This window comes from Bufo bufo, chromosome 5 (genome assembly GCF_905171765.1).
Source record: "Bufo bufo chromosome 5, aBufBuf1.1, whole genome shotgun sequence".
Lineage (NCBI taxonomy): Eukaryota > Metazoa > Chordata > Amphibia > Anura > Bufonidae > Bufo > Bufo bufo.
The window spans coordinates 216,804,310-216,830,584 of NC_053393.1; the positions used below are offsets into that span (position 1 = coordinate 216,804,310).

The window sequence follows — 26,275 nt, forward strand, 5'->3', positions numbered from 1 at the left end:
GCCGGCGCACTTCTCTAGTCCGGCTTGAAGTCACAGGGGCAGCGGCCTCCTTGCTTCAAGTCACGGTAACCACGCCCCCTTCCCTGTCCAGGCAGCTGAACTGTCGTGCATAAGCGCTGTCAGTCACAGGGAAGGGGGCGTGGTTACCGTGACTTGAAGCAAGGAGGCCGCTGCCTACGTGACTTCAAGCCGGACTAGAGAAGTGCGCCGGCAGGGGATTAAAGATCGTTTTTACAGCTTTTGCTTCATCTGTCTGCAGGAAGAAAATGATCGTTACAAACATGCTGCTGGCTACACTAAGGTACTGCTGCCGGCTTGGGTTGTTTGTTGGAGGTGACAGGTTCCCTTTAAGAAAAACTGAATAACAACAAGCTACATCTCTTGGCAACCATCGGCGAAAAACACATTGCATTTGGATGCCTTCCATTTTTCACGCAAGCCCCATTCACTTCTATAGAGTCAGAGCTGCATGAAAAACACTCAGTACAGAAGATGCTGCGATTTTTCCTGAATGCAAACATTATGCGTGAAAAACGACGCTCATGTACACAGACCTATTGAAATGAATGGATCAGGATTCAGTCCAGATGCTAGGTGTTCTCTACACGCATCACATCGAAAAAAAAAAAGAAGAAAAATACGGTTCAGTATTGTGGAAATGTCAATAGGGATGTTGAAGTCACCCATGATGATAGTGGGGATGTTGGGCAGCACGGCAGCGCTGTGGTCCTAGGTTCGAATCCGACCAAGAGCAACATTTGCATGGCGTTTGTATGTTCCCCCTTGTTTGTGTGGGTTTCCTCCAAAGACATACTGATAGGGATGCCATACCTGACCACTGAAGCCGATGCGTGGTGACATCATCGCTGTAGCGTAGAAAACAAATATTGCTGGGACCACTAGAGGGGTGATCAGGTGGGTAAAGCTTAGGGCTCGTTCACACGAACATGTAATGCCCGTGCTGTGGACTGCAAAATTGCGGTCCGCAATGCACAGGCACCGTCCATGGGGCAGCCGCATGGGGATCGTGGACCCATTTACTTGAATGGGTCCGCGATCTCTCCGTTCCGGAGGAACGGAACCCCAAGTAGCACTCCGTAGTGTTCCGTATGTCCGGATTTGCAGACCCATTGAAGTGAATGGGTCCGCATCTGTGCCCGTGTATTGCGGATCCACAAATGCGGTCCGCAATACGGCAACGGGCAGCACATGTTCGTGTGAACAAACCCTTAGTTGTTATTTTAAATGATAGTTCCCTTTAAAGGGAACCTGTCACCATGAAAATGTAGTGCCTGGTATAGGGCAGAGGGAGCTGAGCAGATTACATAGCTTTACTTCTAATGTAATCTCTGCTGGTCATGTGGGTGGTGGTATCAATGATTGATAGCTACAGGGAAGGCTGTCACTGATAGGACCGCCCACATGACTCCTAAACCCAGAGTGAGCAGAGATTTAAATGTGTATGTTCCCATAAAACGAAAGATCAGTTTGCTCCGCTCCTCCTGCTCTATATTTATGCAGATTGCTGGGTTCCCTTTCAATGGACCTGACGGGTCCAAGTTCTGAATGCAGAGAGCCTAGAGGAAGACTGCGCCACAACGTAATAGAAAGTACGTGGCAATCATTGTGTCGGTTCTCTCTATTTGGGTCCGTTCTTGTAAATAGTTTAGAACGGCTCACGTCCCATATAATCAATGGGAAGTCTGTCCAGTAGGCTATAGGACTGGGATTCTGCACCAATGTGGTGCTCGTCTGCGCAGACACCCAGGTTTCATCTTCAGCCCTGCACTGTGTGGCGCAGGTTTCTGAATGTACAGCCTCATTCTAGCCCTCCCTGTTTTTACAGAGTGGCATGCCCCAGCAGTGGTTGGTCCGGAGTGGGTGACAGGCTGGGAGTTGTCGCAGAAGCACGGCACGTTGGGCACACCGGAATTGCCTCATGCATTGTTCTGGGCGGCAGCTGGTCGCGCATGCTCCGTACAGAACAACTGCGTGCTGTTTCCATGGTGTCTAGTTGTCTGGCACGTCTGATTGGCTTTCGCGTGACTGTTCAGCCACGCCCATGAGCGAACGCAGGCACCTGCTTTACATAGCCCCACCCCCTGTATTCCGGGTCGTTTACGTGACGCTCGTCTCTGTTCTCATTGGTTTGCAGCAGAGGAAAGGCGGGCGGTTAGAGCGGAAGTGTAGGATTCTGTCTTGTGGTTCGCGATTGGCTGCTTGTAGAATAGGGAGGGACTTCCGGCTGACAGTCCGGGCTCTCCCCGGGGTTTTCTGCGCCTGCCGCCTAGAGACAGGTGAGGGATGTGGGAACATGGCGACGTCCGGCGGTGAAGGGTCGGGGGCGGGATTTGGTGTCTTTGTGACGGATGTGTGGGGAGGTGGCGGGTGCCGGATTCCGGTTACTGGCCCTGCTGCGTGGTCTGACCGGTGTGTCGTTGTATTGGTAGGACGGTGATGTCACCGGACCATTCATTATACAGGCTGCTCGTACCGTTCTCCTGATGCCTGCCAGCATTACGTATATGTACGTACATCCTGATGACTGTCACTGTGTGCCTGCTGTGCCCATCAGCACTTGTGTGGTCTTAACACAGGGCATGTGCTGACCTCATAGTCACCGGCCACTTATCCCCTGAACCAGCCTTTGATGGTCGTGCCTCTCTTAGGTCCCTTGTTTAATCTCAGCAGGCTCATAGATAGCCAGGCGGTTATTCAGCGGGTCCAGCAGCACCCATCTAATATTGTCTTTAGGGCATCTATTTGATTTTCTTGGTTCGACTGTTTTTAAAATTCTCATGAGAGGAGACAGTCTTGTAAAAGGTAGAAACAACCCTTGGCTCGTCTTCTAATGCTTTGGCGCCGTGGGTCCGATCCACATCAGACCAGAAGTGAAGACCTCAGGTCCATCCTTCACGTGAGTGCTGAGCGGTCATGGGAACTATGGACCTGATGTCACTTCTGGTCCGGCAGGTATCGGACCGTCAGCACTGGGATGGAGGGACCTTTAGAAGTTGTTAAAAGGAGTTTACCGAGACTTCAATACTGATGACCTGTCCTCAGGATAGAGCATCAGTATCTGGTGGGGGTCCAACTCCCGGGACCCCCGCCTGGTCAGCTGTGGGAAGGCAGCTTTTCCCTAGGTCAGTGATGACGCTTTCATCGGTCTTGTGGCCTAGGAGCAGCTCAGCCCCACTGAAGTAAAGGGGTCTGAGCGCAATACCAAGCAATGTACAACGCTGTGCTGGGTGAGCAGTCACAGGAGCACCGCTGCTGATCGATGGGGGTCCTAGATGTCTGACCCCCACCGATCAGATACTGATCACTTATCCAGAGGATAGGCCATCGGTTAAAAATCTTGGAAAACCCTTTTAAAGAGTATCTAAACTTTTTTTTATTTTAGATATGTCATGGGGACATAGCAAAAGTGTTGATCGATGGGGGACCCAGCGCTGCTTCTCCTTGCTGCTGATTGCAAGCCTGTAGACTGTTTCAATAGATAGTCTATAGGCTCCCGCTGGGCTGAGTGCTTCTGGGTCCTCGTTCTAGCGCTGGGATTCCCTCCGATCAACACTTTTGATATGTCCCTATGACATATCTAACATTTCTGTCTACTCCCCTGAGAATTTTACAATCTGTTGGGCAACCCCTTGACAAAAAGTGTAACTGTAATGTACATGGGAACATGTATCCCACCCAAGAGATATCTCTGTTATAGGAGTTTCCCCAAATACCACCATCAAAACTGCCGTATCCTAAAGTGTTAGCCTGCCATTGCGTCATGTGGCAAATTTGTTTAGATTTTAAATTGCTGTCGGTTACGTCCTGCATTGGAGCCATATTATGTAGGACGCCTACATGATCTGATGTTAGGGCACATCTCTATGCCCTAAGGCAGGCATCCTCAAACTGCGGCCCTCCAGCTGTTGTAAAACTACAACTCCCACAATGCCCTGCTGTAGGCTGATACCTAAAGGCTGTTCGGGCATGCTGGGAGTTGAAGTTTTGCAACAGCTGGAGGGCTGCAGTTTGAGGATGCCTGCCCTAAGGCACGATGGGACAACGGTCACATGACAAGCCAGGAAGTATGATTCAAATATGGGGGATAAAGGAAAACTGCAAATTGGGTAAATTTGGGAGGGGGGCAGGAATCAAACAGCAATAGGAGCTAGAGTAATTGAACAAAATACACTTTTGAGAGAGAAGTAGTATATGGCACAACCGCTTTATTGAATCCGACACCAGACAGTAAGCGGCTGTACTAGAACACTAGTTGTATGCCCATTTATCGGATCTGACACCAGACATTAAGCGGCTGTACTAGAACACTAATTGTATGCCCATTTATTGAATCCGACACCAGACAGTAAGCGGCTGTACTAGAACGCTAGTTGTATGCCCATTTATCGGATATGACACCAGACAGTAAGCGGCTGTACCAGAACACTAATTGTATGCCCATTTATTGAATCCGACACCAGACAGTAAGCGGCTGTACTAGAACACTAGTTGATACCAGACAGTAAGCGGCTGTACTAGAACACTAGTTGATACCAGACAGTAAGCGGCTGTACTAGAACACTAGTTGATACCAGACAGTAAGCGGCTGTACTAGAACACTAGTTGATACCAGACAGTAAGCGGCTGTACTAGAACACTAGTTGATACCAGACAGTAAGCGGCTGTACTAGAACACTAGTTGATACCAGACAGTAAGCGGCTGTACTAGAACACTAGTTGATACCAGACAGTAAGCGGCTGTACTAGAACACTAGTTGATACCAGACAGTAAGCGGCTGTACTAGAACACTAGTTGATACCAGACAGTAAGCGGCTGTACTAGAACACTAGTTGATACCAGACAGTAAGCGGCTGTACTAGAACACTAGTTGATACCAGACAGTAAGCGGCTGTACTAGAACACTAGTTGATACCAGACAGTAAGCGGCTGTACTAGAACACTAGTTGATACCAGACAGTAAGCGGCTCTACTAGAACACTAGTTGATACCAGACAGTAAGCGGCTCTACTAGAACACTAGTTGATACCAGACAGTAAGCGGCTGTACTAGAACACTAGTTGATACCAGACAGTAAGCGGCTGTACTAGAACGCTAGTTGTGGGCCTGTTTATTGGATCTTTGGTCTGATAGGTGGCAGAATGACCTGGGGTTGTTCTGGTTTCTACAGACACAGCTTATTAATAGTTTAAGAAAGTGTCATGTAATTTCCAAACGTGATTTGTTTGTCACTTTCTCACAGTAGACAAGATCTTGAAATCATTGAATGCTACTGTGTATGGAGGATGAGATTCTGGCCTGGTTGTGTGATGATGAGACGGTGACATCATCAGAACATACAATATACAGGGTGAGCACAAAAACAGGCCTTGGTTTCCAGCGAATATAGAATGTAACTTTCCTGGAATATACACATTGGTGGCTACAGTTGCATCAGCTCCTAACATTTTATGTGGTCTCTGCTGGATATATATATAATTTTTTTATTATTATTATTTTTGACTTTATAACTTCTTGAAATCAAGGAGTGCTTTTGTGCTCACCTTGTATGTAAAAGCAGAATATTGTGACATCAGCATAGACATGTTGTCATCACAGTAAAGCCCCACAATATAGAGTAGTACAAAGACACTTCAGTGACATCATCATACCAGAACCACAGCCTTATACCGCTGAGGAATATATATTCTGTTGTGACATCATCACGACAGAACACAGCATGAATAAAACCATATTATATAAAAAATATCTAACACATGTAAAATGTCATAAATAATTTATATTTAATAAAGCTAAAATAAAATGGTGTAGCCTTTCAGCCCTGTGTCGTGGCATTAGTCACTGGCAGAGCTGATTTGGGTCTAAGACCCAGTAGCACACTTGGATACGTAGAACTACAGGTAACAGCACTCTGCTAGTCAATTGCGCAAAGATATAAGCAAACACTAAAAGAATAAATGCTTGGGGGTCATACTTACTGCAAATGCAGCTAGAAGCTTTTTGCGAATATAATTGATCAAAAATATTTCGGGCCCATCTACCGGTCGTCAAGGTCGCTTCTAATCAGATGGGTCCTACTCTGACATGCCTCTCCTGGGCTTACAGCCTACAATCTGGGCAAAGTAGTACCAAGCTGCATCCTACACATGCCTCTCCCAGGTTGTGAGCCTGCAGTATGGGCTGGGTAGAATACAGCTGTACAAGCTATCTAATTAAAAGCACATGGTAAATGGGCTGGTGGTGCACGGTTCAATCTCACCACCAGGGGGAGCCACTCCCCTAGTGGCAGTGACAATGGGGAAAAAATAAACGAACCAGCACCTCCACAATAAGTGAATATGAGAACGCAGGTGCACGCTACCTTGGCTAAAACACACTTGGATACGTAGAACTACAGGTAACAGCACTCTGCTAGTCAATTGCGCAAAGATATAAGCAAACACTAAAAGAATAAATGCTTGGGGGTCATACTTACTGCAAATGCAGCTTGAAGCTTTTTGCGAATATAATTGATCAAAAATATTTCTGGGAGAGGCATGTGTAGGATGCAGCTTGGTACTACTTTGCCCAGATTGTAGGCTGTAAGCCCAGGAGAGGCATGTCAGAGTAGGACCCATCTGATTAGAAGCGACCTTGACGACCGGTAGATGGGCCCGAAATATTTTTGATCAATTATATTCGCAAAAAGCTTCTAGCTGCATTTGCAGTAAGTATGACCCCCAAGCATTTATTCTTTTAGTGTTTGCTTATATCTTTGCGCAATTGACTAGCAGAGTGCTGTTACCTGTAGTTCTACGTATCCAAGTGTGTTTTAGCCAAGGTAGCGTGCACCTGCGTTCTCAGACCCAGTAGCAGTCAGCCCCCCGCAGATCTGATATTCATAACCTGTCCTCAGGATAGGTGATGAATATAAAAAAGTGGACAACCCCTTTAAGTTGGATCTACACTGCCTAAGGCCTCTTTCACATGACCGTATGGCTTTTTCACGGATCCGTTGTCCTGTTTTTGTTTCCGCTGTGTTCCTGTTTTTCCGTTCCGTTTTTTTGTATGGCATATACAATATACACTAATTTTATAGAAAAAAAATTGGGCTGGGCATAACCTTTTCAATGGATGGTCCTGCAAAAACAGAACGGATACGGAAGACATACGGAGTACATTCAGTTTGTGTTCCTTTTTTTTTTTTTTTGGCGGACCCATTGACTTGAATGGAGCCATGGAACGTGATTTGCGGGCAATAATAGGACATGGTCTATCTTTCAATGGAAATACAGAAACGGAATGCATAAGGAGTACATTCCATTATTTTTTTTCCAGAACCATTGAAATGAATGGTTCCGTATATGGAACACAAAAAATGGCCCGCAAAAAAAAAAAAAAAAAAAAAAAAAAAAGATCATGTCAAAGAAGCCTAATTGTCGGGCAGATTATCGGGGATGAATGTTCGTATGAAGTCTTGTTCCCCATAATCTGGGCGTGTGAAGGTGGCACAGATCACCCCATGAACAAACAAAACACTTGTTCATTGGGTGAACCAGTCTTTCATGCGGACAGCTCAGTCATCGTGTCTGGCAGCAGATCCTACTGTACGATGAATCTGTATGAGGAAGAGCAGTAGCACTCGTCCCCATACAGTGGAGGTGATTGCTTTTCTCCACAGATGAGCAGACCATCACCAGGAGGGCACGCTTCCTTCCCGACAGTCGCCTGCTCCATCATGTATTGGATTTTCTGACCGGATTTCGGACAGCAGAGACGACGTAATCCACTGTTTTCAAGAGTAATAGGCAAACTTGTAAAAGAAACTGAAGCAAAAATAATTTCCAGAGGGGGCGATAAGCCATGATGCATGAGAGATGAGCATCTGTTGCGACATCTATCATCTGACTGGCGACTGACACTTGTGGGCACTCAACGGTACTGAGACGTCTACATTGTTCTCCTCATCTCACTTCTCATGGAACATCTACAACTGTTCATTTTAGGTTTTGTGGTGGGGATTTCCTTCTATTTTAATATCAAAAACTGCGAAGTAATATAGCTGATTTATTACACTGTACGGAGAGGTTTACTATATCTTTCACATTGGTCCTTGTCCCACTGGAGCTCACAATCTAGTTTCATTTACACCCAGAAAACTTGGACTAACATTAAGCAGCATGGTGACCGGACGGTAGCTGGGTCTACTGGTGAAGATCAAGCTGTAGTAAATCAGGGACTTCCCTTTTTCAGGTGCAGATGAAAAGTCTGAGTGTAATTTTATTGATCTATCTCCCACAACATACACTGCCCAAAAGAATTAAGGGAACCCATAAAGGGGTACTCGGGGCGAAAACTAGACAGCCTCCAAAAAGGGACTGGTTTTTGCAGGTGGTGACCACAGAGAGTTACTTTCTCCATATCCTTCCTAACTGATTCTTCTGTAGTTTCACTTTTGGTAGAAGGCAGTACCAGCACCCCAATCAGGTTGCACAGTCAATCCTATGTCTCCAGGGTGGCACATCCATACGTGCTGTCACAAGGTTTGCTGTTTGCATAGTTTCATGGGTATGGAGGCGATACAGAGCTGGACAGGGCCATAGAAGGACATGGACACAGTTCCTGCTCCTTTGCATAATGAGGAAACGTATAATGGGACCTGTGATCACACAGCCCAGCACCATGCAGCTTGATTGGCATTTGCCAAAGAACACCAGAACTGGCACGTTCCCCATTGGCACCTGTACAATAGTCAGGAGACACCGTGATGAACATTATTCTGCCTGCAACATCATCCAGCATGACAGTTTTTTTGGGCGAGTCTGTGATGGTCTGGGGAGGTGCATTATTGCACGGTTGCACAAACATTTACATGATAACTATTGGTACACTTCTTATATGTACTGCGATAAAATCCTCAGAGCCATTGGTAGACCTTACGCTGCAGTGGTCCCGGGGTTCTTCCTGATGGAGGACAATGCCTGGCCACATTTGGCCAAAGTGCCTATTCAAGTGTTCCTCAACTACAGTCCTCAAGGCCCACCTAACTATCATTTTTTCGGGGTTTCCTTAGTATTAAGGTGGTGACCTAATTAGTGTCAGTGCATCCATTATATGGGATATTCTCAAATCATGACCAGTAGATGGGCCCTGAGGACTGGAATTGAGGAACACTGGTCTAGGCAGTTCCTTGACGATCCTATTGACAGGCCCCTACATTCTCCAGACCTGAATCCAATTAAGAACCTCTTGTACATTCTGTGTCAGTGCACTGTCCAGGAACTAACTGATCCCCTGATCCAGCTCTGGGAGGAGATCACCCAGGACACGATCTGCCTTCTCGACGGGAGTACCTACAGGCATGTGTGGACCATAGACACTACTGATTGATATTGAGTTCCCGATATGAAATTGATGCAAATTGGATCCGACTGATTTGAATCTTGTATTTTTCTTTTTGGAGTTATTTGTAATCCAGCCCTTAGTTGGTTGATGACTTTGGTTTCCACTGACACCATTTTGTTCTGAATGAATTACACAGTTTATATCAGTAAAGATTTGGAGCAGCACTGCAGTGACCAGCCCAGTCCAATACAAAGAGACAGCTAATCGGCAGGTGTGTGGAGAGTTGGACCTCCTGACCGCCAGCTAGTGATGGGCTATCCTCAGGATAGGCCATCACTTAAAGGGGTTGTCTCATCATGGTCAATGAGGGCATATCGTTAGGATATGCCCCCATTGTCTTATAGGTATGAGTCCCACCGCTGGGACCCGCACCTATATCAAGAACGGGACCCCGCAAGTGAAGGAGGGCGCACTGCGCATGCGCAGCCGACCTCCATTTATTTCCTATTGAGGCCGACGAAAATAGCCGAGCACTGGCTCGGCTATTTCCGTCGGCCCCATAGAAATGAATGGGAGCAAGGGCCGCGCATGCGCGGTATGCTCCCGTTCACTTCTATGGGGAGCCGGCTTTTTGGTGGCCGAACTGGAGTCCTCCAGCCACCACCTTGCGGGGCTCCGTTCTCTGTATTGCTGGGACCCGCACCTATAAGACAATGGGGGCATATCCTACTGATATGCCCCCATTGTCCATGATGAGACAACTCCTTTAATAAGAGGTGTGCAACCCCTTGATAGGTCATCAATATTCTACTCCCTGAAAACCCCTTTAATGACTACTGACATTTGATGACCTAAGTTAAAGGGATTTCTGTTTTCTAGATATTGACCTGTCCCCAGCCACAAACTGTTGTAGGTAGGCACTGGAAACAACACAGGGGACAGAGCTGGAAGCGGAAAGCCTCTACTCAAGTGACCCCCACCTATCTGATATGGATGACCTTTTTTGAGGATAAGTGGTCAATATCTAGAAACTGGAAAATCCCGGTGATTGTACTTGATTTGTATCGGTGGCAGCTTTTACTGCTCTCTGGGTGGTTGTCATTTTCTAATGATGAGTTTGGGGATGTGTAGAAATAATTGGAGCGGGTTGTTTCTCAGATTCTTTGTGCTTTGGTGGATGTGTTGCCTTTAGGGTATATATTGCAAACATTTGTAGAAATCCATGCACATGTTGCAGAAACAGCTTTATTCGGAGACATGAGACAAATCGGCCACGTGTGAACTCTGACAGTTGTGACGAGCTTCATGACGCTGCTCATTCCTGTTTTCATACATTGAATTCCTCTTTGTAGGTGTGTGGAGGGAACACGTCTTTCAAGGCAGAGGTTGTACTTCCTTATTTCAAGCCAGGTTTTTATGGGAGACTTTTACTTTATTTTGTCTCATTTTTAGTTATTACGTTGTGGGTTTTGATATCATCGTATAGCAAGTGTAAGTGGAGATCTAAACTGCTGTTTGGCAAGGCCTTTGCAAGGAAATGCTACTTCCCTGGGTCCACTTTCCTGACCTTCCCACACTGCGACATATATCTCCACTTCCCAAACCCCAGTGATTGTTGTTGTTGTGTTTTATGTTTTTCAGGGCATAAGCTGGGCATCATGGTGGCTCAGTGGTTAGTGCTGTTTACTTACAACTCTCGGGTCTTGGATTCATATCCGACCAGGAATACCATCTTTGGGCCTCCTGCACACGACCGTAGGTGTCCTGTTGCCGTATTGTGGACTGCATTTGCGGATCCGCTATACACTGGCACCGTTCCTTGTGCATTCCGCATCACTTCAATGGGTCAACAAATCTGGAGATGCGGAACGGAACCCTACAGAGTGCTTCCGTGGGGTTTCGTCCCGTACTTCCGTTATGCAAAATGATAGAACATGTCTTATCTTTTTGCGGAACGGCTGGGTCGCGGACCCATTAAAGTTAATGGGTCCGCGATCTGCTGCGGCTGCCCCACGGTCGGTGTTCGCCACGGGGCGCACACGTTCGTGTGCAGGAGGCCTTATGGAGATTCTGTTTTCATCATGATTGCTTGGGTTACCTCCTGGTCCTCTGATTTCCTTCTACACTCTGAAAGCATACTGACATACCTGAGATGGGGAAATTAGATTTGTGTTGATAATTTTCTAAAACTTTGACACAATCCTAATACAGACAAATTTGTATGCTTGTAATAAAGGTTCCTGTACAAGAAAAAAAAAGCCCTATTTCAGCTAATCTGTGGAGGGAAGACACTTTGGGGGAGATTTATCATCTACCTTACGCGGGATGCTGGTCATAATTGTGGTTCATCCTCTGATATCAGGACCAGCGCAGAAAGCGCCTGTTTTAATAAATCTCCCCCTCTGTGATTATAACCCCCCAACTGGCTACAGGCCCTAAGGCGTCGTGATCGGATACGCTCCTCTTTCTTCCTGTTCAGCCACATCTCTTGTGCATTATGCAGCTGAACAGCAAGGAAGAGGAGAACATCCAGTTGTGTCCTCAGAGGAAGAGCCCGCAGCCAGTCGGGTGGTCACGTGATTCTAGCTGGGGTCAAATCAAAGGTCTAATGACTTGAGAGACACACATAACCACCGTGAAAAGGAACCGGGATGTAATGACATTTTAAAAGTGGTGTCCGGTTGGTAATTTTTTAGAATGGCATTAAAAAAAATATATAGATTCCCCCCCACCCCCCCACACACACACACACATTTTGGGATGCTTCCTGGGTTCCTGCTGGTCTCTACATCATGGTGCCTCTTGATACTGGGATTGGCTGGAGTGGTCATCTCCTGTGTGTCGAGAGGGACCAGGAAGTAGAGGGTCAGAACAGGTTTAGAGGTTTATTAGGCCATCAGCTGGGTATTGCTTTTTTTTTTTTTTATGCCTTTCACATTGTATGAACTATTTCTGGACGTTTCCTGGTCCTCACATTAGTTGCACCTGATCTGTTTTTCCACTGTGATGTAGAAGGGTTTTCTAGTCCATTACAGCATCACCGTTGGTAGTCCTGGGATGTGTATTCTGTTAGCTCTCTATTGAGTCCAGTGTTTTATATTCTAAAGCTCCTTTTGTTTTTCTGGTGTGAATAGAGTTGCCATAAATGAGATAAAATTGACCTTGTGTATAAAATATCAGTGAGAACCTGTTGTCTGAATGCCCATTAGACTGAGTAATGGATTGGTATCTAGCTCTATGATGTCTATGATCATGAAAGGTCTTGGGCTAAGCTTGATGCGCCTTTGATGTTTAGCATTTTATTGTGAAGCCGATCACTATTTTCGTGACTACTGCCCTGCTTTTATGAACGTCTAAGGGTACCTTTACACTAGCGTTTTTCTTTTCCGGCGCTGAGTTCCGTCCTAGGGGCTCAAATCCAGAAAAGAACTGATCAGTTTTATCCTAATGCATTCTGAATGGAGAGTAAGGGCTCTTTCACACTTGCGTTGTTGTGTTCCGGCATAGAGTTCCGTCGTCGGGGCTCTATGCCGGAAGAATCCTGATCAGGATTATCCCCATGCATTCTGAATGGGGAGAAATCCGTTCAGGATGCATCAGGATGTCTTCAGTTCCGGAACGGAACGTTTTTTGGCCGGAGAAAATACCGCAGCATGCGGTATTTTTGCTCCGGCCAAAAATCCTGAACACTTGCCGCAAGGCCGGATCCGGAATTAATACCCATTGAAAGGCATTAATCCGGATCCGGCCTTAAGCTAAACGTCGTTTCGGCGCATTACCGGATCCGACGTTTAGCTTTTTCTGAATGGTTACCATGGCTTCCAGGACGCTAAAGTCCTGTTTGCCATGGTAAAGTGTAGTGGGGAGCGGGGGAGAAGTATACTTACCGTCCGTGCGGCTCCCGGGACGCTTCAGAGTGACGTCAGGGCGCCCCACGCGCATGGATGACGTGATCGCATGGACACGTCATCCATGCGCATGGGGCGCTCTGACGTCATTCTGGAGCGCCCCAGGAGATGCACGGACGGTAAGTATACTGCTCCCCACTACTACTACGGCAACCAGGACTTTAATAGCGTCCTGGCTGCCATAGTAACACTGAACGCATTTTGAAGACGGATCCGTCTTTAAATACTTTCAGTTCACTTGCGGTGTTACGGATCCGGCGGGCACCTCCGGCAAATGGAGTACACGACGGATCCGGACAACGCAAGTGTGAAAGAGCCCTAATCCGTTCAGGATGCATCAGGATGTCTTCACTTCAGTCTTTTTGACTGATCAGGCTTTTCAGAAAACCGTAGCATGCTGTATTTTTAGCTCCGACCAAAAATCCTGAACACTTTGACTGAACGCCGGATGCGGTCTTTTTCCCATTGACTTGCATTAACGCCGGATCCGGCGCCGTGGGTTCAGTCAAACCGGATCCGGCTTTTGCATGTTAAACCCGAAAAATGTAAAAAAAAAAGTTAGTCTAGAAATGGCGGATCCGTTTTTTCCAATGCATTTTTTCATTGTGATCCGGATTCAAATGTAATCCGTTTTCACACGTTTTTCCGGATCCGGCGGGCAGTTCCGCTGTCGGAATTGAACGCCGGATTAAAACAACGCTAGTGTGAAAGTAGCCTTAAGCTGTTGTCCTGCTGGTTATGTGTTTTTGTTTTTTTTTTGTTTTTTTTAAACACGGAATAGCTTAAAAGAAGTAAATCTCACCTCATCAGTCTCCTGCTGCTCCCATTCTGATGCCTCCCGGGTCCCCTGCCGGTTTCTGCATCCTGGTCTGCAGTGTGAGCGCTCGTCCAATTGCAACGCTGGCAAACCGTTTCTTAGGGCTCTGTGTGGTGCCATTCCTCTTTTTTATTCTTCCTGGAAAAGTACTGGGTGTTTCCATTCCCCTTAGCAGTGGGGTGTGTTCTACACAAATTGGGGAAAATTTATCATGAGGGGGATATTTGAAGTCTGTTTTGCTTGAGTCTGCGTTGGAGTACTTTATGCCACCTTCATCCAATGTCTCATGTTACTTGATAAATTTGTCTTCTCTTTAGACCTAACACTTTGGTCTAGAGAAGCTCCTTCAGTTTTCCTACTCCACCCTTCTGATGGAGTGAGATTGCAAATCTGGAATTAAACTCATTAACATAGCTAACCACACCTACTTTTCCACCCACATTATAAAACTGTGGAGAGTTGTAAAAATACAAATCGTTGCAAAATTATGCAGAAGTGAGTGCAAAAAAGTTGCTAAATTTTGCTCTTTTTTTTTTTTTAACACAGCATACTTTTTTAATGGTGTTTTTTGAGATTTATGGTGGGTTTTTAAGTGAATGCGTCATGAGTTTTTAAACTGGAAAGTATAGGTGTTGGGCTGCTGGGTCTCGCCGCCTGCACGTGGGCTGCAGTTATGTGGCGCTTTGCCAAATTAGAGTAAGGACCCACTCAAGACGGGATTAAACGGCATGTGGATGTGTGATATATGCGGGAAAGTATGTACCAACCTCTGATGTCGCTTACAAACTAAATAAAATGCCTGTTTTTTCATATGGGCAAAAAAGAACAAACAATGGATTTCTTTGGCATAAAATCATAATAAAATAAACTAAAAAAAAAAATGCTGTAGTCATAACATGCTGCAATCTAAAAAAAAAAATGCAATATTCCCCCATTGTCTACCATGGGAAAACCCCTTTAAGAATGTACCTCTTTTCAGGGTAGCTCATCAATATAAGATCGGTGGGGGCGGTGGAACGAAAGAAGTGATGTCACAGGTGGAGAAAAGACCTCATTGCATGCTTGGAGTCCGACCGCCACCAATGACCGGTCCAGAGGATAGGTCATCAGTGTTTAAGTCCCTGAAAATGCTTAAATCAGGATGTCCGAACATACGAATGATAGTATACCGTAGTTTTTGGCTAATATGACTGCAACCCCAGATGTCTAATCTTTCCTTATTGTGTCGTTTTTTTCAGGTTTTCTGACAGAGAACATTTATTACTCCAAGGGATCTTCTAATAGTTTGGAATGTGCCATCTTGACGTCTTATGGAGGATTAATTAGTTCACTTTAAGAAGTTTTTGCACTAAAGGACTTTAAGCGGAGACACAACACGCAAAAAATAAAAAAAGGAGAAAATGTCGTCCAACAGAAGTCAAAACCCTCATGGACTTAAACAGATTGGCTTGGACCAGATCTGGGATGACCTGCGGGCCGGCATCCAACAAGTTTACACTCGACAGAGCATGGCAAAATCTAGATACATGGAACTCTACACGTATCCTTAACCCTGATCTTAATATTTAACCTGAATTTATTTCTCTGTATTTGAAGTCATCGACTGCCAAATTTTCCAGCTTTGTGGAGGCTCGTGATTTATGCGGTCTACAGGCTGGGTAAATGCATTTTCAAAGAGGATATGAACGGTTAAAACATACGGTAAGGTTAATAGGGGGTAGTATCCACGTTCCTGGTGGTCTAGGTCAGTGTAGGGGTTGATACTCGCCTCTCCAAGCTCCAGTGTTGGTTTAGCTCCCTTCCCTGAATACAGGGAGGGGTAAAAGAGGACTTTGCCGCTGTAACTTTACAGCAGTACACGTGAATGATCTGCCCGTTCACAGGGGGACTGAGCAGGAGCCGTTCCCCTCTCAGCGGGGGCGTTCTCAAGTCTCTGCAGTGCATCTTACAGGATTCCAGTGTGGGTGAACAGAACCGGTCCGACCGTTGTGTTGTCCGCGGTACAGCTGGAGCAGGATGTGGTATTCATATTGTTTCCAGATGAGATTGTGTGAGCTAAAAGATTGGAAAAGGTGTGCCATGGTGACCTATGTGCAGCTTTAATCACTTACGGACTAGATGGTTCCTTCCAGCAATGTCGCCATTCAAAGCACCTTTTCCAGCTTGAAAGTTAAAAAAATGGCTGTCACTTCCTCCTATGTGGCACATTTGTCTCGTTGCATTTGAACCTTGACCTCCAATAAAACTCTTTTAAAGGGGTTCTCCGGGCTACTGTAAAAAAAAATCAAAAAAAATCCAAGCTTTCTTGTAACCCGTGGAAGACAGATTGTTTAGTTAGTACTCATCCGGCTCTCGTTCTGCCGATCCAGCCGTGTCTGCTACACTCATACAGGCTCCGAGTCCCCTCCAACCGGATGTGTTCACTTATTTTCGTCTTCAGCTGCATAATGGTAAATGCAGGTGAATAGGAAGAGAAGGGATCGGGACCTGGGTAGAAAAGCCTGCAGCCTATGTGAATGCAGGGGAGACCACAGCATCAGTGGTACAAGGGACTGTTCACATCCCCATCAAGGATATCCGAGACAGAGCAGTCTACCGGATCCTCTACTTCACCGCCAGATCCCCATTGGCCATAATGAGGTCCAGCAGTGATCCGGCCTCTTTCAGGCATAAATGCTGGGTTTTGGCCGGATAAAAGCTGTTGCATGCAACGTTTTTTTGGCTGGCCAACAGCTGCCATTTGTGCCTGATCTCCTTAAAGCGAACCTGTCACCATCATTTTGCCCATAGAGCTGGGGACATGGGCTGCTAGATGGCCACTAGCTCATCTGCAGTACCCAGGTCCCACAGCTCTCTGCGCTTTTATTGTGTTAAAAAAACGTTTTGAGTGATATGCAAATTACGTGATATGAGTCCTGTAGCCGGAGAGGAGTCAAGCGGAAAGGAGCCCAGCACCGCCCCGCGTCCTCCGAATCTCCTCCTTGCCGGCTGACGTCACAAAGCTGGAGCGCCGAAATCTCGCGATGCGCAAGCTAGCGCATGCGCAGTGTCGGCATCATGTTCATTCCCTGTGCTGGCATCGGCACAGGGAACGAACTACGCATGCGCTAGCTCGCGCATCGCGAGATTTCGGCGCTCCAGCTTTGTGACGTCAGCCGGCAAGGAGGAGATTCGGAGGACGCGGGTCGGTGCTGGGCTCCTTTCCGCTTGACTCATCTCCGGATACAGGACTCATATCACGTAATTTGCATATCACTCAAAACGTTTTTTTAACACAATAAAAGCGCAGAGAGCTGTGGGACCTGGGTACTGCAGATGAGCTAGTGGCCATCTAGCAGCCCATGTCCTCAGCTCTATGCACAAAATCCTGGTGACAGGTTCTCTTTAAAGGAGACTTGAATTAGACCTAAGTACTAACTAAAGGATCTTTCTCCTACAGGATAGATTTTATAAATGCCCCAGAGAAACCCTTTAAGGGTTATTCCCATCTGGGAAATTTTTGGCATATCGATAGGATGTGCCATAAATATCAGATAGATGCAGGTCCTACCTCTGGGACCTCTCCTACCTCCAAAATGGGGCCTGGAAGTGAACGTAGAGCAAGCAGTGGATGCACGGCCACTCCATTCAACACGATGGAACTTCCAAAACTAGTCAAAGGTCCTCGCAAGGCTGTCAGTGAAGGGACAGCATACCCTCATGTGCAGTGTCCTTGCCGGTCCCTTCAGGGGGCCCTGTTTTGAAGGTTAGGAGAAGTCCCAATGGTGGATCCTGCATCTATCTGATATTTAACATATTTTGTTGATATCCCATAAATGTCCCAGATGGGAATATCACTTTAAGTTCATAATCCATATGTGTGTCTCAGAATGCAAATAACAGAACACTGATAGATGGGGAAAATGGGCAGCGTCCAGTAAATATGATGGCACGGTGAGATCACACGTTGCAGATTTATGGTGGGTGAAATCCTAAACCCATCCTCACCAGATCTACAGATCTATCCACAACATGTGAACTTGGCCATTGGTCTTTGTGGTCCCCATTCATTCTGGAAGAGGGATGGCCATACATGGTGGCCAGTTTTGGTGGGTATATCACATAGAAATACAGCAGAACAGTATTGGCTGTAGACATCATGGCTTTACTGCATCCTATTAGGTTGGAATGGATCTCGGGCCCAGGTAGAGGTAATGCACCCCAATGTGAGGTGTGTGGCATCTGATGAAATGCTCTGACTGCTGTAACTGGTGGCCTACGTAATATTTAGATTTTGATAAAAGATTCTGTTAGAAAAGAATGAATAATTGGATGCGGCCATCTGAACGCTGCCTGTGTGCGTCTAAGTGGTTTCTGTTAACCATTTGTGGTACAGGTTTAGTTATTGGATCTCCTGGTGCTATTAAACAGAGACGTTAAGAAGTTCTAAGCATTAAACGTGTGTATGCCCAAAGGGGCAAAAAACACTTTTTTTGGGGGGGAGGGGTTGGGCCTTTTTTGGGCATTCTAGTTTTGAAAGTTGGGTGGGGAAGTGGGCATGGTTAGCTCGTTGAGCTGATTTAAATCAGTTATGCCATGTTTACTGTAAAGAAAAAAAAAAAAAGAATTCAGACACATAATACAAATACAGCTAGACGCAGCCCTGTACCTCACATGAATCTAGAGACCCCCCCCATTCAATGCTTGAATTGTTCTGCTGGATTCTCTTCAGTCTGGCAGCTCAGGGGATGTGTCCTTTTATTTTATTTTTTTGTGTGTGCTGCAACTCTCTCCCTATCACAACTTAGGAGGCGTGCCCTATCACAGCTTAGGAGGTGTGTCCTTTTTGCTGTAGCTCTCTCCCTATCACAGCTTAGGAGGTGTGTCCTTTTTGCTGTAGCTCTCTCCCTAACACAGCTTAGGAGGCGTGTCCTTCTTGCTGTAGTTCTCTCCCTATCACAGCTTAGGAGGTGTGTCCTTTTTGCTGTAGCTCTCTCCCTATCACAGCTTAGGAGGTGTGTCCTTTTTGCTGTAGCTCTCTCCCTATCACAGCTTAGGAGGCGTGTCCTTTTTGCTGTAGCTCTCTCCCTATCACAGCTTAGGAGGTGTGTCCTTTTTGCTGTAGCTCTCTCCCTATCACAGCTTAGGAGGCGTGTCCTTTTTGCTGTAGCTCTCTCCCTATCACAGCTTAGGAGGCGTGTCCTTTTAGCTGTAGCTCTCTCCCTATCACAGCTTAGGAGGCGTGTCCTTTTAGCTGTAGCTCTCTCCCTGTAACTGTTACAACTTCTTCTTACAGAAGATGTAGCTGGTGGCTGTTGAAGGATAAAACAGCGCATGTGACCACCTCAGTAGGTGGACGTGCACAATACAAATTGCTGTACTGCCTTCAGTAAGGACACGGAAGTTGTCCGAAACATGCACACGTTGTTTGGTTCTTTTTGCAACTACTTAACTACTTGTAATGTATAGAAGTTCTTGAAAGCAGCCCCAATTTATGGATCCTGAGATACTGGACCATTTTCTATTTTACACATGTAGATGAACGAAATGTATAAACCGTTGTGTGACATTTGATAAATCTGGGGCAGATTACATGCTAAGCAGACTTTAAAGGGGGTGGCCCATCTTGCACATCGGTGGCATATCGCTAGGATATGCCACCAGTGTCTGATGTGGGTCCCGCCTCTGGTACCTGCACCTACCTTTTAGAATGGGGCCTCCAAAGTAAAGGAGGGTTCACCGCCCAAGTGTGTCAACCCGCCATTCACCTCTATGGGAGTTCCGGAAACATGCCGAACAGGCATGTATGGTGCACTCTCCTGGAGTTTGGGGGCCCTGTTCTACAGAGAAGTGATGGTCCTAGAGGGGGGACCCACACCTATCTGACATTAAAGGCATATCCTAGCCATATGCCACCAATGTGTGAGATGGACCAACCCCTTTAAGGACCACCCACTGACTTTTGTCATCGCTGTTTTATGAGCACTCCTGCTCTACAACCGAGCTGTAACTAACAGCTCTGGCTCTTAGAGCAGCCATTTTCTCTATATCTAGGATTGGAGGTAGCTCCAGTTCCAGCCATTGACCATTTGATTGCCGCAGTCTGTGACCGCAGCATGATCAAAGGGTATTTCCCCATCTGATTTGGTCCCTGTGATCGAAGGCTTGGGAAGCCCTCTTCGGTCAGCCCTGGAGACCTAGAAAGGACACCAGGACTGTCAGTTCAGTAATCCTGCAGTCAGGGCACACTAATGTTCTCGGAGCATAATGTATTAGCATACAGGAGTACAAAATCATGTAAGACAATTATTCCTTAATGGGATTTTTATTTTTTTTATTTAATAAAATTTTTATGTAATAAAGGCCAGCAAAAATAATAAATAAGCAATTATTTTGCATAGAATACATTTTATTGTGCATACATTATGTAAAAGCAAAAAACTACACTTGTTAGGTATCCACATCAACTCATCTAACAGGTTATTCGGTGTGACCTATGTACAGTGTAAAAAAAACACTAATGTCAATGTCCATCACTTTCTATGTCTGTGACACAAAAAAAATGGATATAAATTTCAAAGTACATATTAAATTACTTTGTAACAGCACCAAAAAAGCAATTTCTACTGAATAAAAGTAGGCCTTATATAGCCATGTGGATGAAAAAATAAAAAAGTTATAGATGCTTAAACATGGAGGCAAAAACTGAAAAAAGGGGTTAAACTCGCTCATGATAAATTGGATTCTGATTGAGGCTTGGTCAATGGCGCTACATGTGCTGCAGCATTTTTACCTATGTCCAGAAGGAAATGAGAAGTTCTGCGACTTCCTAATATTGGGGAGATTTACCAGTAGTGGCCAGTCATAGCTTAACTTTCATTCTGTATTCTGCTCTTGAAAAATGAAAGCTGCCCTGTGGTTTGTTGCTGTGACAGACCTTTTCATAAATCTTCCTCTGTGTTTCAGTGGTTTGCTGGCAGTGAATGAGGGCACTGTTTACGTTACGCTGTGCCCTTTAATAGTGTTTCAGTGCGGACACGTCACTTCAGGTTTAGCCGTGGCTTCCCGAGGACTGGGCGCAGATGGGTGTGAAGGCTTCTACAGTTGCTTGACTTGACATAGACTTCCACGTCATACGGTTGTTAAAATGTTTACATGCTTGAGCACGTTTCTTCACGTGTCCTAGACGGAGACACTTACCTCTGTCTTATAACAATCATTTGCAGTTGTATTTTTGGATATTCAATTAGGGGTACATAGGAAGACCTTTCCTGGTGTCCTGACCAGAAATATACAATTGTGATAAATCGCTACAGACTGCCATATGTCACCCTTTTTTTTTATATGAGGGTGAGTCTTTTAAAAGTCCTCCTCCCACCTTTTGCTGCAGGTCTGGCTTCTCTAATCCCTAGTGATCTGTAATTGGCATGGGAATAGGGCTGCAGTAAATGATTATTTTAGTACACGAGTATTCTACCGATTATTTTTTTTACGATTAATCGAATATTCTAATAAGAAAAAATGAATTAATAGACCGTTTTACTTTATAGAAACTCATCAGACCCCCTGCCATCAGTCCCCAACACCCTTCGTTCCCCCCTGTGCAATCAGCCCAAGTGCATCAGCTCTGTTCCCCCAGTGCCATCGGCTCCACTATCCCAAGTGCCGCGCTGTGCGGGCCGGTGGGTGACCACGGAGCGGTAAGTAATAGCAAGCACTTGACTCCTGCTCCGTGGTCACATGACACAAACGAATCCTCGATGCAAAAAATTTGTCGAATTACTCGATTCAATGGAGATCGTTTTCAGTTCTACATGGGTAGCTGCCCCATGCCAAATGTTTCCCCTGCGGCGGTAGCATTACATGGCCACTGTGCAAATCAATAAGAGTGGCTCTTCATTTTTTTTTTTCTCAGAGGGGGATCCCGAGCAGGGAACTCTTTGCCCATGACACCTATAGTAGAGCTCATGCCAGCCGGGCCCATACTACAGACACTGACAGTGCCCGCCGTCTGCGGGCCTATTCACTTGAATGGGGTCTGCGAAAAAAGTAGTGCATGCACTACTTTTTTGTGTTGTGGAGGTACGGACCGAAAACCCACGGAAGCACTCCGTATTGTTTCTGTGCCTCCGTTCTGCACCACACCTTCAGGATTGCGGACTCATTTAAGTGAATGGGTCCACGTCCGTGATGCGGTGCACAAACTGCCGGTGCCTGTGTATTGTGGGCTGCAATATGGGCACCAGCTAAAAACAGTCGTGTGCATGTGGCCTCACTTATAAAGGCGGATATTGCTACAACCTACAGTCGTGGCCAAAAGTTTTGAGAATTACATAAATATTGGAAATTGGAAAAGTTGCTGCTTAAGTTTTTATAATAGCAATTTGCATATACTTCAGAATGTTGTGAAGAGTGATCAGATGAATTGCATAGTCCTTCTTTGGCATGAAAATTAACTTAATCCCAAAAAAAACTTTCCACTGCATTTCATTGCTGTCATTAAAGGACCTGCTGAGATCATTTCAGTAATCGTCTTGTGAACTCAGGTGAGAATGTTGATGGGCACAAGGCTGGAGATCATTATGTCAGGCTGATTGGGTTAAAATGGCAGACTTGACATGTTAAAAGGAGGGTGATGCTTGAAATCATTGTTCTTCCATTGTTAACCATGGTGACTTGCAATAAAACGAGTGCAGCCATCATTGCGTTGCATAAAAATGGCTTCACAGGCAATGATATTGTGGCTACTAAGATTGCACCTCAATCAACAATTTATAGGAACATCAAGAACTTCAAGGAAAGAGGTTCAATTCTTGTTAAGAAGGCTTCAGGGTGTCCAAGAAAGTCCAGCAAGCGCCAGGATCGTCTCCTAAAGAGGATTCAGCTGCGGGATTGGAGTGCCACCAGTGCAGAGCTTGCTCAGGAATGGCAGCAGGCAGGTGTGAGCGCATCTGCACGCACAGTGAGGCGAAGACTTTTGGAAGATGGCCAGCAAAGAAGCCACTTCTCTCCAAAAAAAACATCAGGGACAGATTGATCTTCTGCAGAAAGTATGGTGAATGGACTGCTGAGGACTGGGGCAAAGTCATATTCTCTGATGAAGCCTCTTTCCGATTGTTTGGGGCATCTGGAAAAAGGCTTGTCCGGAGAAGAAAAGGTGAGCGCTACCATCAGTCCTGTGTCATGCCAACAGTAAAGCATCCTGAGACCATTCATGTGTGGGGTTGCTTCTCATCCAAGGGAGTGGGCTCACTCACAATTTTGCCCAAAAACACAGCCATGAATAAAGAATGGTACCAAAACACCCTCCAACAGCAACTTCTTCCAACAATCCAACAACAGTTTGGTGAAGAACAATGCATTTTCCAGCACGATGGAGCACCGTGCCATAAGGCAAAAGTGATAACTAAGTGACTCGGGGACCAAAACATTGACTTTTTTAGTCCATGGCCTGGAAACTCCCCAGATCTTAATCCCATTGAGAACTTGTGGTCAATCCTCAAGAGGCGGGTGGACAAACAAAAACCCACTAATTCTGACAAACTCCAAGAAGTGATTATGAAAGAATGGGTTGCTATCAGTCAGGAATTGGCCCAGAAGTTGATTGAGAGCATGCCCAGTCGAATTGCAGAGGTCCTGAAAAAGAAGGGCCAACACTGCAAATACTGACTCTTTGCATAAATGTCATGTAATTGTCGATAAAAAGCCTTTGAAACGTATGAAGTGCGTGTAATTATATTTCACTACATCACAGAAACAACTGAAACAAAGATCTAAAAGCAGTTTAGCAGCAAACTTTGTGAAAACTAATATTTGTGTCATTCTCAAAACTTTTGGCCACGACTGTAGTTGTCCCACCTTTTTAGGTGCAACAACCTCAGTCTTGTGACCTACAGGGATATTTGGCCCACAGCATAGCGGCAGTGGCGGTATTTGTCATGCTGTATATCACCCGACAATGTCTATTGTTTTTTTTTCTCCTAAACCCCTTATAGGAGTTGGCCACTTAATCCTAAAGAAGTTAAAGATGCATTTATGCTGCTACTTATACATCCTTTTATTGAAGTTCTCCCCCATTTTATTTATTACTGAACCCATGGCTTCAGCCTTTAGTCCCTTCCAGACAGGCATCCCATCCACTAGGTGGCGGCAGATGGAGGGGCATGTGACCAGACATGACAGCCTCCCCCCACACAGTGCCCTAGATTCCTGACATTTCAGACCTGTGCATGCGCAGATGGCAGGTGCAGGGTGTTTCAATATAGGATCTCTATAGACCTGTTTGGTCATATGCCCCTCCATCAGCAGCTTTCTGGATGGGACAGAAGGTGGGTGGGACCAGGGGGCGTGGCTTTAGTTATAAAGAAAAGAGTGCAGAATGTCATAAAAAAATGTATTCGTAAGTTGTTTAAGGCCTCGTGACTTTAAATCCATATGCAAATGAGCAGTTACGTGCACCGAAGGCGGGCCCTAGCCACTCTGTGCACCCTTGCTCAGTCTTCCTCTGCTAGTTCCTTCCTCTCCTTGATTGACGGGGCCATGTAAGATGACTATGCAAGATCTTTTAACCCTTTGACACACTTAGATTAGTTCTAACATAATCATACAGTTCATCAGCCAGACAATTGGATATTTTGTTTGTGATGATGGGAGAAGGAAATCAATCTGAAAATGGCAGATTGTCTAGAGCTGTGGTCTTTATCTTATTTTACATGATCTGTTCCTTAACCCTTGCTGTCAGTCATGTTTATAACTACTGTACTAGTGTACACCAGTCCAACCAGGCACGAGGTGCTGGAGTACCACCATCAAAATCCAAAAAAGGCCAGACCCCTGGAGGGGCCCAGTTTGTGGGACTTGAACTGTACAAAAGGCTAAAAGAGTTTTTGAAAAGTTATTTGACAAACCTTCTGAAGGTAAATTCTTCATCTAACAGTCAAGTAAGTGAGCGTTCCCATGGCCATATTTTCTCTCTGCATCCAATCTGCTTTTTTTTGCGGATCGGACGCAGATCCATTTATTTCAATGAGGCCGCAAAAGATATCTATTGTGCGGCCCCACCAAAAAATACTAAATGTTCTGTTCTTGTCCATTTTGCGGACAAAATGTGAAACGCACAGGCTTTCGCATTAACACAGGCTGTCGCAATCTGTTTTGTAGATCCGCAATTTGTGGACCGCAAAACAGATACGGTCATGTCAATGCCGAAATATTCTCGTGCTTGAAGGGCTTGTCCAGCTTTCGAGACTTTAGCTGTCCCCAGTAGTGTGTTGTACCTATTGAAAAATCGCACTCTCCTGCTCCCTCCCTCCCCGCTCCGTTCAGCGATCTTTGGGACATGTTACCTCTGAGGCCGGTTATTGGCTACAGGGGCGTATGTGACCCCTTCCATCTGGAGGATTATAGGCTGGGACAGGAACTTCAGTGAATGGAATCTAGGAGCTGGAAAAAAGTGGCGGGGAGAAGGTGAATGATTGATATTTTTTATTTTATTTTTTTCAGTAGGTTGAAAACGCTGCTGGAAAAAATGTAAAAAGTCCCAAAAGCTGGACAACCTCTTAAAAAAGTAATAGTTAAAAATCATGTTGGATGTGTGTTTACCGGTACATACCTGTAATTTTTTTTTTTAGGATGGCGAAGATTTAATGGATGAGAGTGTTCTTAAGTTTTACACACAGCAGTGGGAAGATTATCGGTTTTCTAGCAAAGTTTTGAATGGGATCTGTGCATATCTCAACCGACATTGGGTTCGACGTGAATGTGATGAAGGACGTAAAGGAATATATGAAATTTACTCAGTAAGGGTCTCAGTTTTTTTTTTTTTAACAATACTTAGAGAAAAGTTACTACTTGTTAGTAAGTTGTCCTGAAATCATTGCTGCTTTTGTTCTGAATTGCTCTTTTATTTCCAGCTTGCCTTGGTCACCTGGAGGGATTGCCTCTTCCGTCCTTTGAACAAACAGGTAATAACCGCAGCCCGGGTGATTTTGTATCATCCAGGTTTACGTTTGGCTAATTTAGGCTAAGGCTACATGGCGACATGAGTTGTGCAACAAAAATAGTACGGCTACACAACGGCATATCGCTGAAAAGTCGCATAATGTCTTTGTCATGATGGGCAATGGTGTTGCAGTGTGACGTGCTGCAACTGCGACAGTTGCTCAAAAGTCCAACTTGGATGGATTTTTGCGACTGTCACGTCACAGCATGTCGGATTGCAACACCATT

The 26,275-nt window shown here is 45.5% G+C and overlaps 1 protein-coding gene across 5 annotated transcripts in view; it reads left to right on the forward strand.

Annotated features, from left to right (window-relative positions):
* CUL1 (cullin 1) overlaps positions 1–26,275 on the forward strand; it is a 91,206-nt gene that overhangs the window by 13,445 nt on the left and 51,486 nt on the right. For 2 of the 5 annotated variants that reach the window (XM_040434366.1, XM_040434369.1), the window contains 4 exons: positions 15,307–15,608; positions 24,789–24,987; positions 25,678–25,845; positions 25,960–26,010. In XM_040434366.1, coding sequence (XP_040290300.1) covers positions 15,469–15,608; positions 24,789–24,987; positions 25,678–25,845; positions 25,960–26,010 — 558 coding nt within the window. In that variant the 5' untranslated portion in view covers positions 15,307–15,468. Of the gene's footprint in view, positions 1–2,228; positions 2,298–2,384; positions 2,528–15,306; positions 15,609–24,788; positions 24,988–25,677; positions 25,846–25,959; positions 26,011–26,275 lie in introns of those variants that run through there. The other 3 variants (XM_040434367.1, XM_040434368.1, XM_040434370.1) reach the window with 3 other exon arrangements.